The sequence below is a fragment of the Ornithorhynchus anatinus genome, chromosome 4, assembly GCF_004115215.2.
Source record: "Ornithorhynchus anatinus isolate Pmale09 chromosome 4, mOrnAna1.pri.v4, whole genome shotgun sequence".
NCBI classification, from domain to species: domain Eukaryota; kingdom Metazoa; phylum Chordata; class Mammalia; order Monotremata; family Ornithorhynchidae; genus Ornithorhynchus; species Ornithorhynchus anatinus.
This window is the reverse complement of record NC_041731.1, coordinates 36980774-36996764: the sequence shown is the minus strand read 5'-3', so window position 1 is coordinate 36996764 and position 15991 is coordinate 36980774. Positions and strand designations below refer to the sequence as shown.

At 59.9% G+C, this 15991-nt stretch overlaps 2 protein-coding genes across 4 annotated transcripts; one reads left to right on the top strand and one right to left on the bottom strand.

Moving 5' to 3' along the window:
* Positions 1-485: 485 nt before the first annotated feature.
* SURF2 (surfeit 2) lies at positions 486-10647 on the bottom strand. Of its 2 annotated transcripts, none has more exons than XM_029062757.1 (6): positions 8817-8851; positions 8224-8384; positions 4198-4301; positions 2374-2556; positions 1287-1456; positions 486-608 (listed from the first exon to the last, which is right to left on the bottom strand). In XM_029062757.1, the coding sequence occupies exons 1-6, from the start codon at positions 8835-8837 to the stop codon at positions 531-533; spliced, it is 717 nt and encodes a 238-aa protein (XP_028918590.1). In that variant the 5' UTR covers positions 8838-8851; the 3' UTR covers positions 486-530. The 2 variants fall into 2 exon arrangements, with proteins under 2 accessions (XP_028918590.1, XP_028918589.1); XM_029062756.2 differs by lacking the exon at positions 8817-8851 and adding an exon at positions 10535-10647 and having other exon boundaries at positions 487-608.
* Positions 10589-15991, top strand: LOC100086163 (surfeit locus protein 1). 2 transcript variants are annotated; one of them, XM_029062754.1, is made up of 9 exons: positions 10589-10664; positions 12178-12259; positions 13574-13701; positions 14070-14152; positions 14559-14750; positions 15056-15128; positions 15328-15490; positions 15684-15765; positions 15875-15991. In XM_029062754.1, the coding sequence occupies exons 1-9, from the start codon at positions 10629-10631 to the stop codon at positions 15939-15941; spliced, it is 906 nt and encodes a 301-aa protein (XP_028918587.1). In that variant the 5' UTR covers positions 10589-10628; the 3' UTR covers positions 15942-15991. The 2 variants fall into 2 exon arrangements, with proteins under 2 accessions (XP_028918587.1, XP_028918586.1); XM_029062753.1 differs by lacking the exon at positions 10589-10664 and adding an exon at positions 10759-10875.

The window sequence follows — 15991 nt, the reverse complement described above, 5'->3', positions numbered from 1 at the left end:
TTAGTGCTACCGCTAAGCGGAGCGGGGAGTTCTCTCGCTCCAAATAAGTTTTGACTTTGCAGAAGCCAGGGGTGAATATCTCTCATTTCAAAACAAAACCAAAATCCCGATCCGATTCTGCTCAAAAACCACCCTTAGAGCCCAGACCCGCTAGGTCTTTGCCAGGGTGTGAACCTTGGGACTTATCTGTCTCCGCCTAGTTGCTTCCGTGGCACCTAACTGGGTCTGCAGTTAGGTCTTGCCAGTTGTTCAGACACGCGAACAGGCTGTGATGGCACCGGGCAAAGAGGACAAGGCCTCCCCCACCTCGGACAGAGAAACGCCAACCGCGTTTTAACTTCCGCAGCTCTGGCTTCATCACGATCTAGAGCGGCCCCGAGTCCCCAGGTCTCTTTCGTTCCACTCCCGGCCCCCGCCCTCCAGCCAGGCCCTGGGGGAGACTTAAAAGATTTCCCCTTTCGTTCTGGCCCCGCACTTTTCTCCTCCTTATTTACAATAGCCGTTGATTTATTTTACTATACGGAGATCATTTAAACATCTGCCCTCCTCTTGAAGCTCTTGGGTTTACGGTGGTGGCTCTTGAACTTCGTTACAGACGCCGACCGCTTCTGTAGAGGAAAATACCGTGTCAGCGGCCTGAAGATTTTGCCCCTTCTCACTGTTAGGGCTGCTTAGACGGAGATGAGACCCAAGATGGTTGTCTTCTCTCTCCCCCCGGGGGTAGGAGCCTACCAGCACTCCTCTTCTCCTCCCACCCTGTACACCGTAAGCTCACTGTGGGCAGGGAATGTGTGTTATAGTGGTGTGATGAACTCTCCCCACTGCTTAGCACACTACTCTGCCCACAGTGAGCACTCGGTAAATACGACTGATCGATACGCCAGTGATCAGCACTAATTGCTCACTAAATGCTCAAATTCCGTAGCGCTCCACCCATTAGGCCCCACCAAAAAAATGGGCAGGGACTATGTGTTATAGTGGTGTGATGAACTCTCCCAACTGCTTAGCATACTACTCTGCCCACAGTAAGCACTCAGTAAATACGACTGATTGATACCCCAGCGATCAGCACTAAATGCGAAAATTCTGCAGCGCTCCACCCACTGGGCCCCACCAAAAAAAAAATTTAAAAAGCAGCCCCATCATCCACGGAGCCCAAGGAGCCGGTGGCAGAGATGGGATCGAAAGGAGGCACGTTCCACCACGTCGCGACACGAGGCTGTACGACTCGAGTCCCGCCCGAAGTTTAGCTAGTGACTCCGAGGCTCCGCCGTGAAGCATCTCACCTTTCCCCTCTTGGTGCCGATCAACTCATCCACCTCCATCTTCTCTCCTCCACTCGCGTCGCCGTTCTCTCCCGAAGGCTTTGGCCCTCCTCCCTCGCCGTCGGGCAAGGAGGCGGCGGGGTCGTCTCCGGCCTCAGCCCCGGCTCCGCTCTTCTCGGTGAACAGCGCCGCTGAAACGGGCAGAGACCGGCGGCTCAAGCCGTGGCGCCGGACGAGCCGATTCCGTCGGGATCGTCTCTACCGACGCTACCGAGCGTTACCCTCCCGAGGGCCCGGGACGGGGCTCTGCGAACGGTAAGCGCTCGATAAATACCACCGTGACTTGGATGGAAGCGAGAGCTGCCTATTGGTCAGATGAGAGCGCACGTGCCCCCTGTCCCCTTCCGAATCTGACGCCTGGCACCCGGGCCTTGCTGACCGTCCCAGGTTTTCCTATTCCCGGTCACTGAGCCGCACAAGGCGGGCGTCACCGGTGAGGATGGCTGGACCGGAGCCAATAAACCACTTGTCCGGGGTCACGACAGGCTACGGGAGGATGGAGGATGTTGAGTTTTGACTTGGGAAGCAGATTTGGTGGCGGTGTACCCCATGGGAAACTGAGTAAGAACCCCACGCATTCGTCTCTTTGGAAGATCTAGCGTAGGGCCCACGAAGGGGGCCGACCAGGGGTTAGCTGAAGTTGGAAAAGGCTAAAAAAAAAAAAATAAAGCAGAAAAAAAGATATGCATCCAGCTTGGAGGCTAGGGTTGGCTTAAAAGGTCGACAGGGAAGGGCAGCATGACGTAGTGGAGAGAGCCCGGGCCTGGGGGTCAGAAGGTCACGGGTTCTAATCCCGGCTCTGCCACACGTCTGCGGCGTGACCTTGGGCAAGTCAGTTCACTTCTCTAGGCCTCAGTTACCTCATCTGGAAAATGGGGATCGAGGCCGTGCACCCCACGCGGGACAAGCCCGATGCACTCGTATCCACCCCGGTGCGCGGTCAAGTGCCTGGCACGTAGTAGGTGCTTAAGTACCATTATTATTACCGAGGGGACTTTGACTCCTAGTCAGAAAGTAACAAGCTCCCACCCCACCGTTTCCGGCTTACGGGGGTACAAGTCCGTCATGCTGTCGTCACTCTCGTTTCCTCCTTCGTCACTGGACGGGGGTCGCCAGAAGTTGCCCTCCCTCCGGGGCTGCCGGTCGCCACCGGCCTGGTCTTCCCTCCGCCTCTTCTTCTGCAGCAGGCAGGCGGGGACGAATTCCACCCCCTGCTTCTGGCATTCTTCGTCTGGGGGGGGAAGAAAGGAGCCCCCGGCTAGAAGGCCTCGGCGCGAAGCTCCCCGCGCCTCTGGCCGACCGGGATCCCGGCTCGGCTCGGGCCTCTCCCGGGGCCCTTAGACCTCGCCCTCGGCCACGTGGCGCCGGGGCTTGCTCCGTTCCCAGGAAGGGTGCCCTGAGGCCAGCCAGGGAGACTCAAGTCCCTTCGGGTGGCCGGGCGGGCCCCGCCCCGCCCGACGGAGTTCGACACGTCAAATCCACACCCCGGCCTCTCTGGCTCCTTCCCTCCCTCCTCGGGGCTACGTGACCTTTGGTCTGAGTTTCCAATCTGGGAACCAGGTGAGCTAATCGTGGACCTTTGGGAATGGATGGACACTCCCACTGCCAGCCAGGCCCGAAATAAACCTTCCCGTCCCCTCCCGGCCTCCGCCGGATCGGACGGCCCCGCGGATAAATGACAGCGAGGATCCTGCGCTGGTCGGCCTAGGGGAGAGGAACTCCCGGAAGAGTTAATGACGTTAATAATGTCGGTGTTTGTTAAGCGCGTACTATGTGCCGAGCACCGTTCTAAGCGCTGGAGTAGATAGAGGGTCATCAGGTCGTCCCACGTGAGGCTCACAGTTAATCCCCATTTTACAGATGAGGCCCAGAGAAGTGAAGGGACTCGCCCACAGTCACGCAGCTGACAAGTGGCGGAGCCGGGATTCGAACTCATGAACTCTGACTCCCAAGCCCGTGGCTCTTTCCACTGAGCCACGCCGCTTCTCGAATTCTCTCTAAAAGGACAGAGCGAGGGCTGCGATACCTTACGCCTCGTAGATGCTCGGCGGACAGCTAACGGAGGGAGCACGGGACTGGGAGTCCGGGGACCTGGGTTCCGATCCCCGCTCTGCCGCGAGAGCTGGGGAAGGTGGCTTTAACTGCTCTGGGCCTCAGTTGCCTCATCTGCCAAATGGGGATTCGCTATTTGCTCTCCTTCCCCCTAGACTGCGAGTTCTACGTAGGACAGGCCCTCTGTCAGACCCGACCGACCCGTCTGACATCCTCGCGACTCCTTGTGGGCGGGGAGTCGTGTCTACCGACTCTGCCGTGTTGTACTCTCCCCGGTGCTCAGGACAGTGCTCCGCACACAGTAGGTGGCTCGCTAAATCCCACCGACTGACCGATCTAGCCAGGTGCTCGGCACGGGGCTTGACACGTGCCAAGCACTTCACGAATATTATAGAGGAGGAGCAGCGGGGCTTAGCGGACAGAGCCCGGGCCTGGGAGTCGGAGGGACCCGGCCTCTAATCCCGGCTCCGCCACGTGCCGCCGTGGCACCCTGGCCAAGTCACCCCACGTCTCCGGGCCTCGGTCACGTCATCTGTCAAATGACGACTAAGAGTTTGAGCCCCTTGTGGGACAGGGACTGCGTCCAACCTAACTCGTATCTACCCCAGTGCTTAGAAGAGCGCTCGGGGTAAGCACTTAAGTAGCACCATCGTCGCTATCGTCGATCCTCCTCTGATGAGACACAAGGCGCCGTAGCTGAGGAGAGACAGGCGCCCGGGGGGGGGGGACTTGAGGACTCTGAGCGCGCGCTGTGGGTAGCCCAGGCCTCTCCGGGGGTGGGTGGCGGGGGCTAGGGGAGACCCCCCCCGTCTCTACTCACATCTCTGCAGCGCACGCTGGTAGCGGCGGCCCCGGACGTGGCGGAGCACATGTTCCGGAAGCTTGTTGATGTGCCGCAGAGTGAGCTTGCAGAACAGCTGGTGCCTGCGGAGGGCGAGGCGAGGACGGGGGAGAGGGGCGGGCGAAACAATAATAACGTTGGTATTTGTTAAGCGCTTACTACGTGCAGAGCGCTTTCTAAGCGCTAGGGTAGACACCGGGGAATCAGGTCGTCCCACGGGGGGCTCGCAGTCTTAATCCTCATTTTACAGATGAGGTCACTGAGGCCCAGAGAAGTGAAGTGACTTGCCCACAGTCCCACAGCTGACAAGTGGCAGAGCTGGGATTCGAACCCATGACCTCTGGCTCCAAAGCCCGTGCTCTTTCCACTGAGCCACGCTGCTCCTCGAGCACCGCGGAGTCGGGCTCCTCACCGACGGCTCCGCCGCTGCCTACGCGATACTCGTGACTGGGCTAGCTGTGAAGCCCTGACTGTGGGTTAGGCTCTGTACTAAGCGCTGGGGTGAATACGAGCAGATGGGGTTCATTCACTCCATCGTATTTACCGAGCGCTTACTCCGTGCAGAGCCCTGGACCGAGCGCTCGGAATGGCCGATCCGGGAACAGGTAGAGACCATCCCGACCCGACGACGGACTCGCAGTCTGAAGCTGCCCCGGTCCCGGTGGAGCTCACGGTCTCGATCCCCATTTTCCAAGTGAGGTAACCGCGGCCCAGAGAAGTGAAGTGACCTGCCCCGGGTCACACAGCGGACAAGTGGCCGGAGCCGGGATCAGAACCCACGACCTGCCGACTCCCAGGTGCGTGCCCCGGGGGGGGGCCCTCTCAAAGCAAGGCCTCTGCACCGATTCTTAGAGGGGCATTCATTCATTCAATAGTATTTATTGAGCGCTTACTATGTGCGGAGCACTGTACTAAGCGCTTGGAATGGACAGATCGGTAACAGACAGTCCCTGCCCTTTGACGGGCGCACGGTCTAATCGGGGGGAGACGGACAGACGGGAACGATGGCAATAAATAGAATCGAGGGGATGAGCGTCTCATTAAAACAATAGCAAATAAATAGAATCAAGGCGACGTACATCTCATTAACCAAATAAATAGGGTAATGAAGATATGTACAGTTGAGTCAGAGTCTGTGACTAATTCCCACCCACGCATGGATTTTTTCCCCTCCCAGTGCTTAGTACAGTGCACACCGTGTGGCCTACCAGAAAGAGCAGAGGTGCGGGAGCCAGAGGACCCGGGTTCTAATCCCGACTCCGCCACCCGTCTGCTGGGTGACCCCGGGCAAGTCACTTCCCTTCTCTGGGCCTCGGTTTCCTCATCTGTAAAATGGGGATTGAGACCGTAGACCCTATGTGGGCCATGGACCGCGTCCAACCTAATCAGCCTCTAGGTACCCCTGTGTCGAGTACAGTGCCTGCTACAGGGTAAGTCTTTAAAAGACACCATTTTAAAACCAACCAAACAAAAAACCGCTTAATAAATACCGTCATCACAGCAGGAGCCAGGCCAAAGGCGGCTTTTAGGAGTGGATCGGGTAACTGGGGAAGCAGCGTGGCCTAGTGGCCAGGGCGCGGACCTGGGAGTCAGAAGGACCTGGGTTCTAATCCCGGGCTCCGCCCCTCGTCCGCTGGGTGACCCTGGGAAAGTCCTCCCCTTCTTCTGTGCCTCGGTTACTTCGTCTGTAAAACGGGGATCACGACCGTGAGCCCCAGGTAGGACGGGGGCCGCGTCCGACCACGTTTGCTTGCATCCGCCCCGGCGCTCGGCAGAGCGGCCGGTGGGCAGTAAGCGCTTAATGAAGGCCACGGTCATTGTGGCTATCGTTCATTCATTCAATCGTATTCATTGAGCGCTCACTGTGTGCAGAGCACTGTCCTGAGCGCTTGGAAAGTACAATTTGGCAACAGACGGAGACCATCCCTACCCAATAATGGGCTCACAGTGTAGAAGTGTAGAGAACAAACTGCTACCTTACCGCTACGGGCTCTCGTTATATCCCGGCTAGACTACCGTGTCGGCCTTCTCTCCGATCTCCCTTCCTCCTCTCTCGCCCCGCTCCGGTCTCTTCTTCACTCCGCCGCCCGGCTCATCTTCTTGCAGAAACGCTCCGGGCCTGTCACTCCCCTTCTTAAACACCTCCAGTGGTTGCCTATCGACCTCCGCTCCAAACGAAAACTCCTCACTCTAGGCTTCGAGGCTCTCCGTCACCTCGCCCCTTCCTACCTCTCCTCCCTTCTCTTTCTACCGCCCGCTCCGCTCCTCCGCCGCCCACCTCCTCGCCGTCCCTCGGTCTCGCCCGTCCCGCCGTCGACCCCCGGGCCGCGTCCTCCCGCGGTCCCGGAACGCCCTCCCTCCTCACCTCCGCCAAACCGATTCTCTTCCCCTCTTCGAAACCCTACTTAAAACTCACCTCCTCCGAGAGGCCTTCCCAGACCGAGCTCCCCTTCTCCCTCTACTCCCTCTCCCGCCCCCCCTTCACCTCTCCGCAGCTTAACCCTCTTTTCCCCCCATCTCCCTCTGCTCCTCCCCCTCCCCCTTCCCCTCCCCTCGGCACCGTACTCGTCCGCTCAGCTGTATAGATTTTCATCACCCTATTTATTTTGTTAATGAGATGGACATCGCCTCGATTCTATTTAGTCGCCATCGTTTTTACGAGACGTTCTTCCCCTCGACTCTATTCATCGCCATCGTTCTCGTCCGTCCGTCTCCCCCGATTAGACCGTGCGCCCGTCCGACGGCAGGGACCGTCTCTATCTGTTGCCGACTTGTTCATTCCGAGCGCTTAGTACGGTGCTCTGCACATAGTAAGCGCTCAATAAATACTACTGAATGAATGAATGAATGAGAAGCAGCATGGCTCAGTAGAAAGAGCCCGGGCTTTGGAGTCAGAGGTCATGGGTTCGAATCCCGGCTCTGCCACCTGTCAGCTGTGTGACCGTGGGCAAGTCACTTCACTTCTCGGTGCCTCAGTGACCTCATCTGTAAAATGGGGATTAAGACCGTGAGCCTCACGTGGGACGACCTGATTACCTTGTATCTATCCCAGCACTTAGAACAGTGCTCTGCACATAGTAAGCGCTTAACAAATACCAACCTTATAGATAAGCAGCGTGGCTCAGTGGAAAGAGCATGGGCTTGGGAGTCAGAGGTCATGGATTCTAATCCCGGTTCTGCGCTTGCCAGCTGCCTGACCTTGGGCAAGTCACTTAACTTCTCTGTGCCTCAGTTCCCTCATCTGTAAAATGGGGATGAAGCCCGTGAGCCCTACGTGGGACAACCCGATGACCTTATATCTACCCCAGCTCTTAGAACAGTGCTTGGTACATAGAAAGTGCTTAACAAATACCAACATTTTTTTTTTTTAAGAAGGGGGGGGAGAGAGACCACCAAAGAAAACAAGTAGACAGGCCTCAACAGCATCTAAATGGATGAATGGAATTTTAGATCTATACACATCATTAGTTAAATACAGTAATAAATAATATATACAAATATAGACCAGTGCTGTGGGGAGGGGAAGGAGGAAGAGCAGAGGGCGAGAGCAGGGGGAATGAGGGGCAGGGGGAAAGGGAGGGCTCAGTCTGGGAAGGCCTCCGGGAGGAGGTGAGCTCGGTGTACTAAGCGCTTGGAAAGGACAATTCGGCCAGAGATAGACAGTACTCGGTGGCTCCGGGTGTGTCAAGGGGTGTTACTCCCCCTATTCATTTTGTTAACGATGTGTCTAGATCTCGGATTCCATTTATCTCCATGCCAGACTACTTGTTTTGTTTTGTTGTTCTGTTGTCTGTCCCCCCCCCCCCCCCCCGAAGGTTAGACCGTGAGCCCGTCACTGGGCAGGGATGGCCTCTGTGGCCGAACTGTCCATTCCGAGCGCTTAGTCCGGTGCTCGGCACACAGCAAGCGTTCAGTAAAGGCGGATGGATGGATGGACGGAGGGATGGATGGACGGAGAGATGGAGGGATGGTGATTATTCCGGGCCGGCCCCCGCGGGCACCTACGTGTTTTTGTTGCTGGGCACGATGTGCGGGTGGAACTGCTGGTAGTGGAAGGTTCCGGGGTCGACGGCGGCGGTGAGGCGGCGGTACTTGTGGCCGGAGGTGTAGGCCTGGAGCTCGGCCAGGCGGCACGGAAACTCGTGCCCGCTCAGCCGGCACTTCACCTGCACGGGGGGGGGGAGGGGGGGGGACACACCGCCCGCCGGTCAGGGACCCCCAAGGCACGGGCCTCAGAGGGGAGCCACATCAGTGGGCTCCTTCCGAGGCCGGCCCCCCGACTGCCCCCTCCGCCCCGACCCCTGACCCCCACCCACCGGTCAGGGACCCCCAAGGCACGGGCCCCAAAGGGGAGCCACACCAGTGGGCTTCTTCTGGGGCCGCCGCGAACCCTGCCCTCCCTCCTCACCTCCTCCGAACTCACTCTCTTCCCCTCTTCAAAGCCCTCCTGAGAGCTCAGCTCCTCCAGGAGGCCTTCCCACACTGAGCCCCCCTCTCCCTTTGCTCCCCCACCTCCCCTCCACCCTCTGCTCTTCCCCCTTCCCCTCAGCATTGTGCTCCTCTGCCTATATTATTTATTGCCCTATTTATTCGGTTACCGAGGTGTACATCCCCTTCATTCTATTTATCTTGATGAGCGTTGTCTGGTTTTTGTTCTGTTCTTTTGCTTTGCCGTCCGTCTCTCCTCTTTAGACCGCGAGCCCGTCGTCGGTCTCTCTCTGTTGCCCAGCTGTCCATTCCAAACGCTTAGTCCAGCGCTCCGCACGTAGTTGGAGCTCAATAGATACTACTGAATAAATGAATAGCTCTATAATTCTATTTATCTTGATGCCTACTTGTGTTGCTGCCCGTCTCCCCTCTTTTGGACCGTGAGCCCGTCATTGGGCGGGGCTGGTCTCTCTCCGTTGCCCAACTGTCCCTTCCAAGCGCTCAGTCCAGCGCTCCGCACACAGTCGGCGCTCAATCGATCCTATTGAACGAATGTTCCGCTTTGCTGTCCGTCTCCCCCCTTTAGACCGTCTTTGGGCAGGGCTGGTCCCTCTCTGTTGCCCAACTGTCCCTTCCAAGCGCTTAGAACGGTGCTCTGCACATAGTAAGCGCTTAATAAATGCCATCATTATTATTATCGTTAAAATGGGGAAGAAGCCGGGGACAACCCGATGAGCCGGTATCCCTCCCGGCGCTTCGAACGGCGCTCGGCACATAGTAAGCGCTTAACGAATACCATCGTTATTATTATTATTATTATTAAATGGGGCTGAAGGCCGGGAGCCCCACGGGGGACCACCTGATGACCCGGTATCCCTCCCAGCGCTCAGAACAGTGCTCGGCACATAGTAACCCTTAACGAATACCATCGTTACCATTATTAAGAGCCCGGGCTTTGGAGTCAGAAGTCGTGGGCTCGAATCCCGGCTCTGCCCCTTGTCAGCTGTGTGACTGTGGGCGAGTCACTTCACTTCTCTGGGCCTCAGTTCCCTCATCTGGAAAATGGGGATGAAGACTGTGAGCCCCACGTGGGGCCACCTGATGACCCTGTGTCTACCCCAGCGCTTAGAACAGTGCTCCGCACATAGTAAGCGCTTAACAAATACCAACATTATTATTATTATTATTATAAAATGGGGCTGAAGGCCGGGAGCCCCACGGGGGGCAAACCTGATGACCCTCTATCCCTCCCAGCGCTTAGAACAGTACTTGGCACATAGTAAGCGCTTAACAGATACCATCGTTACCATTATTGCCACTTGTCGGCTGTGTGACTGTGGGCGAGTCACTTCACTTCTCTGGGCCTCAGTTCCCTCATCTGGAAAATGGGGATGAAGACTGGGAGCCCCACGTGGGGCCACCTGATTCCCCTATGTCTACCCCAGCGCTTACAACGGCGCTCGGCACATAGGAAGCGCTTAACAGATTCCATCATTATTATTATCAAGACGGGGCTGAAGGCCGGGAGCCCCACGGGGGGCCAACCCGATGACCCTCCATCCCTCCCAGCGCTCAGAACAGCGCTCGGCACATACTGAGCGCTTAACAGATACCATCGTTATTCTTATTAAAATGGGAATGACGGCTGGGAGCCCCCACGGGGGGCAACCCGGTGCCCTCCTATCCCTCCCAGCGCTTCGAACAGCGCTCGGCACACAGTAAGCGCTTTAACAGATGCCATCGTTATTATTATTGCAAAACGGGGATGAAGGCCCGGGAGCCCCAAGGGGGGTGGGCCAAGCCGACGAGCCGGCATCCCTCCCGGCGCTCAAGATAATGCCATCGCGATGATTGTTCTTAAAGGGGGATTAAAGGGGGAAGGGCTGACCTTTCCCCGGGCGGGGTCGAGCTCCAGGCCCGGGTGCTGCAGCAGGAAGGCCCCGAGCCGGTCCGGCGGCGACGGCGGGGGCGAAGGACCGGCCATGGCCCGGCCCACGTGGCGCCGGTTCAGCCTCAAAGTAAGGTGGAGGCCCGCACCCCCGGAAGGACAAGCCTCCCCACGGCCCTCCTCCCCCTGGCCCGGAAGGCCCAAGCGCAGGCCCCGCCCGGAGGCCCGGGGCCCAGCGTGCGGCGCAGTGTGCCGGCATGGCCGCACGCCTCTTGCTGCTGGCGCTGAGGGACCCCGGGCCCGGCCGCCTCCTGCTGAGGGCCGCCCCTTGCTCGCCGCAGGTCGGGCCCGCCCCGCACGGGGGTCGGGGCAAGGGGGGCAGGGGGCAAAGGGGCGAGGGGGTGGCGGGGGGGGGGAGGAGGCACTAGGAAAGGGGGCGGGGGGGCACTGGGGGAGAGGATGGGGGCAGGGGCCGCGAAGGGAAGGGGGGAGATGGGAGAGGGAGGGGGCACTGGGGGGGAGAGGGGGCACTGGGGGGAGAGGGGGCACTGGGAAGAAGCCAGGATGGGAGTGGGAGAGGGTGGCAGTTGGGAAGGGCGCTAGGAGAGGGGGGAGGATGAGGGGTGGCGGGGGGGGACGGGGCACTGGTGGGGGGAGGGGGGTGGGGTGGCAGGGGGGAGGGGGCACTGGGTGGGGGGCACTAGGAGGAAATGAGGATGGGAGAGGGGAAGGGCGCTAGGAGAGGGGGGAGGATGAGGGGTGGCGGGGAGATGGGGAGGGGGCGGCAGGGGGGACCCCTGGGGGGGGTGGCAGGGGGGAGGGGGCACTAGGAGGGGGAGGGCGGGAGAGGGAGGGGGTGGCAGCGGGGAGGGGACACCTAGAGGGGGGGAGGACGGAGGGATGGCAGGTGGGAGGGGGGATGGAGGGGTGGCAGGTGGGAGGGGGCTCTAGCGGGGGCGGGGGAGATGAGAGAGGGACGAGCCAGTCACCCCCGAAGATTATAAACCCCGTGCGGGTAGGCTTCGTCTCTACGCCCAGGAAGCGCTCAATAAATACGATCGAAAGGTGGCAGGTGGGAGGGGGCGCTAGGAGAGGGGGGAGGGTGGGGGGTGGCGGGGGGAGGGGGCAAGAGGGGGGCAGGGCGGGGGGCTGGAGAGAGGAGGAGGTAAGATGGCAGGGCGGGGGGGTGGCGGGAGGGAGGAATCACTGGGGAAGGGAGGATGGGAGGGGGCAGGAGACATGGGGGAGGAAGAGGAGGGGATGGGAAAGAGGTTAGGGTTGCGAGGGCTGGGTGAGACCAGGGCTGGAGGGAAGGAGCGTACCGTTGTCGCCTCCATGCTGGCCTTGACCAATAATAACGACTGGGGTATTCATTACCCGCCGACTGTGTGCCGAGCACCGCGCCGGTTGTGAGATCGGATCACACGCACGGTCCCCGGCCCACCTCGGGGCTCTCTGTCCCCAAGGAGACGAGGAGGGGAGAATAGCCGTCGGATCCCCATCTTATAAACGAGGGAAGCGAGAAGAAAGGTGACTCGCCCCCCCCCCCCCCCCCCCGGGTCGGACAGCGGGCAAGTAGTGAAGCCCGGTCTCCTGAGTCTCGGCCCGACGACGCCCCAGAGGTTCCGTCTCATCCTCTGCAGCTCCCCGGCCGCTCGGTGCGAAGAACCTCGCGAGGGGGCTACCCCCTTCAGACGTCTCCCCGCCTGAGCCCGTGGCCCCGAGGTGAGAGGGAGGGAGGAAGATCAGCCAGATTCCCAGCCCCCCGGGAGGCTGGGGGGGCCCCGTCGCCGGCGCGTCCGCTCTCCACCCCGCGCGAAAGGGCAGGTGGGAGGCCGGGCCATCGCAGACTCTCCCCAAAGCGTGGGAGCCCTCAATTAAGACATCGTGAAGATGATGATGATGATACCCAAGCGGAATTCCTTAAGCTCCAAGAGCTTGCCCGCTGCTAACTCAGAATTTCTCGTTTTATCCTATGGAAGAAGGAGGGACGGGGATGATCCCGTTTTTTTTTTTCTTTTACGACATCGGTCGGGTACTTACGGCGTGCCGGACACCGCTGAGCGCTGGGGTAGAATCGAGCCAGTCGGGTCGGACGCCGTCCGCGTCTCGCGAGGGGCTCGGTTGTAATCCCCCTTTTCCAGGTGTGGGCCCGGAGTCCGTTCATTCAGTTGTATTTATTGAGCGCTCACGGGGTGCCCAGCGCAGTACTGAGGTCTTCAGAGAGCACGATGCAACGGTGAACAGATACGTTCCCCGCCCACGGCGAGCTTACTGTCTGGACAGACAGCAAATAGAAATAAACGGACATAAGTGTTGTGGGGCTGGGGGCGGCGGGGGAGAGCCGAGGGAGCCGGTCAGGACGTCGCGGAAGGGAGTGGGAGATGAGGAGAGGTGGGGCTTAGTGACTTGTCCGCGGACATACAGCGGGCAAGTGGCGGAGCCGGGATTAGAACCCAGGTCCCTCTGACTCTCGGACCCGTGCTCTATCCATCAGGCCACGCCGCTCCCCATTTTGCAGATGAGGAGACGGAGGCCCAGAGAGCTTGTGATTTGTCCAAAATCACAGAGTCTCAGAGAACCATTTCTTAAGACCGGGTCCCGGTTCTAGTCTGTATATCTCCCTTCCCATCCCCTCAGCACCGTACTCGTCCCCTCAACTGTATATATTTTCATTACCCTATTTTGTTAATGAAATGTACATCGCCTTAATTCTATTTAGTTGCTGTTGTTTTACTGAGATGTTCTTCCCCTCGATTCTGTTTATTGCCGTCGTCCTCGTCTGTCCGTCTCCCCCCGATTAGACCGTGCGCCCCTCAAAGGGCAGGGACTGTCTCTGTTACCGATCTGTCCATTCCAAGCGCTTAGTACAGTGCTCTGCACATAGTAAGCGCTCAGTAAATACTATTGAACGAATGAATATTATCGAATTATTCTTGGAGAGTGGGCTTCAACTAGCGGAAGCCTAAACCCGGTGGCATCGGAGCAGGAGTCGGACGTGCTCAAGGCTTTGCTCTTGATCTCCCCCAACCCCCGCAGATACTGTTCCGAGGCCACGCAGGCGCGGGTCCACGGCGGTGCCGGCCAGCGAGTCCGAGGAAGACTTCTTTCTCCGATGGTTCCTCCTCCTCATTCCCGTGACCACCTTCGGCTTGGGCACGTGGCAGGTAAATACCCGTTTTTGTTCCTCGGAGGACTCCTGGACCCTCAGCCCCCCTAAGCGTCCTTCAGGGCGGTCTCGAGGGTCCGGAGCCGCCAGCCCGAGGGATGCCACGGTAGCGGTAGGGGGATTCCCCGCGTGCCCCGGCCCCGTCCTCGGCACCGGGTGGCAGTTGTCCCGACTTCGCCCGTTCGACCCGCGCGGCCCGTGGGTCGGTTTGGGTTCCCCCCCCCCCCCGCACGCAGAAGTGCCCCACGGCCCTTCCCGAAATGAAGTGAAATGAAGTTTCCCAGCCCTCGGGGGCCACACCTAGCCGGAGCCCCATCCCGCTTCCCTGGAGCGGACAGGCCGGGCTCCGCTCTGCCGTCCCCTCAGGTTCAGCGACGGAAATGGAAACTGAAGCTGATTGCCGAGTTGGAATCGCGGGTCACCGCTGAGCCCATTCCTCTGCCTGCTGAGTAAGTGGGGTGGTGTGAGGGGTGGGGGGCCCCCCGAGATCATCCATCCGGCCAGGCTCTCTACTCTCCGGAGCCCTGCTCATCGTCGCCTGCCCAGAGACTATCTCTGCGTGACCCAGGCCTCCCTCGGCTTTCCGGGGCCAGGACAGACCACCACAGTCCTCCTTCGCTCCCTTGCTCATAGAGTCCCTCGAAAAACTAATAACTTTTGGTGGCAGCCTGCCGGAAAGCGTCGAACGACGCTCCTAGAATGTCTTTCTCCCTCCTTCCCTGTCAACGCAGTCGCAGGAACAGGACGGGTCAGGTATTTTCAGCATCTCTCCCGTGGAGAAGGCCGATTTTCTGCCGTCCTCCCAACTCCCCCCTCCTAGACTCACGGCATCGCCTCCCCTCCCTTTCCCCGCAGCCCCCTGGAGTTGAAAGACTTGGAGTACCGCCCCGTCAAGGTCAGGGGGCGTTTCGACCACTCCAGGGAACTGTACATCCTGCCCCGGACGATGGTGGACCCCGAGCGGGAGGCCCGGGATGCCGGACGGATATCTTCCAGCGGGGAGAGCGGCGCCAACGTCGTCACTCCCTTCCGCTGCTCGGACCTGGGGTGAGTAGAGGGCGGGGGGCGGCCAGGGCGAGGCCTCCGAGCTGAACCTTCTCCGGCTCCTCCCCGCCGGACACCCTGGTAGATTTGGGAATCGGAAAGTAGCGCGGCCCGAGAGGGCCGAAGAGGAGCGAGTCCCGCACGGGTGTGGGGACGACCCCGTCGAGCCTCCGGCGTGAAGCGTTGGAGGTCGCGGGCCCTCCAGGGCGATTGCCATTCCTGGAAGCTGAGACCGGCGGGGTCTACATGTGGACTGCTGAGCCCTTTGGGGCCGGTTCCCCCCCCTTCCCCTCTTTCCTATGAAACAGAGTCACAATCCTGGTGAATAGAGGATTTGTTCCCAGGAAGAGAGTGAATCCAGACACCAGGCTCAAGGGCCAGGTAAGTCCGGCGTCGCTCCTCAGCGAGCACCAAGGGGGGGGCTGAGGGGCTAGGAATCGGAGGCTTGATGCTGCAGCTACTTTTTATAGGAGGCTATTTGTTAAGCACATCCTCGGGGCCGGACGCCGCACTACACACCTCCCATCTCCCCCGCTTCAGTGGCGACGAGCCCTTAGACCCCCGTCGACTTTTCTTGCAGATCCAAGAGGAAGTCGAGCTGGTGGGGGTGGTGAGGCTGACGGAAACCCGCAGGCCTTTCGTCCCCGAGAACAGCCCCGACCTGAACCGCTGGCACTACCGCGACCTGCGGGCCATGGCGAGGGTCACGGGGGCCGAGCCCATCTTCCTCGACGCCGTCCTCGGTGAGTAGGAGGCCGCGAGCGGAGGGGCCGAAGTCGGATGGGGCGAGAGGGTCCCGGATCCAACCCAGGCTCGGGGCCAGAGCCCAGAGGGTGGGAAGCAAGGGGTTTGCGTTCTCTCCCTTCTGCGGGTGCTCGACCTGGGACAGTGAGGTTCCCCGTCCTAGAAGGGAGGCTCAGTTTCTTCTGCCTCCAGCCAGCACGGTCCCAGGAGGGCCCGTCGGCGGCCAGACCAGGGTGACGTTGAGGAACGAGCACCTGCAGTACATCGTGACCTGGTGAGTCACCAGGAGTCGCCCGGCCTTACGGGGGGGGGGGGGGACGCGGCGGCGAGTAACCCGGAGGCCCTCCTGCCCCACGCACGCCCTCGCTCTCTTCTCTTCGCAGGTACGGACTGTGCGCGGCCACCTCCTACCTCTGGTTCAGGAAGTTTGTACAACGGCTCCCCTTTTAAAGAAAACCCAGCCGGCCCCCCATTAAACTCGGTTTTGTAAAGCAACCCTA

Bases quoted from the DNA above. Each gene is read 5' to 3' on its own strand.
- SURF2 (XM_029062756.2), bottom strand. From the start codon at position 10,630: ATGGCCGGTCCTTCGCCCCCGCCGTCGCCGCCGGACCGGCTCGGGGCC. The intron at 1,457-2,373 runs GTAAGCCGGAAA...TGCCCGTTTCAG, and splicing joins CATGACGGACTTGTACCCCC to CGGCGCTGTTCACCGAGAAG. The intron at 609-1,286 runs GTGAGATGCTTC...TTTCCTCTACAG, and splicing joins TCGGCACCAAGAGGGGAAAG to AAGCGGTCGGCGTCTGTAAC.
- LOC100086163 (XM_029062753.1), top strand. From the start codon at position 10,792: ATGGCCGCACGCCTCTTGCTGCTGGCGCTGAGGGACCCCGGGCCCGGC. The intron at 10,876-12,177 runs GTCGGGCCCGCC...CATCCTCTGCAG, and splicing joins CCGCCCCTTGCTCGCCGCAG to CTCCCCGGCCGCTCGGTGCG. The intron at 12,260-13,573 runs GTGAGAGGGAGG...CAACCCCCGCAG, and splicing joins CCTGAGCCCGTGGCCCCGAG to ATACTGTTCCGAGGCCACGC.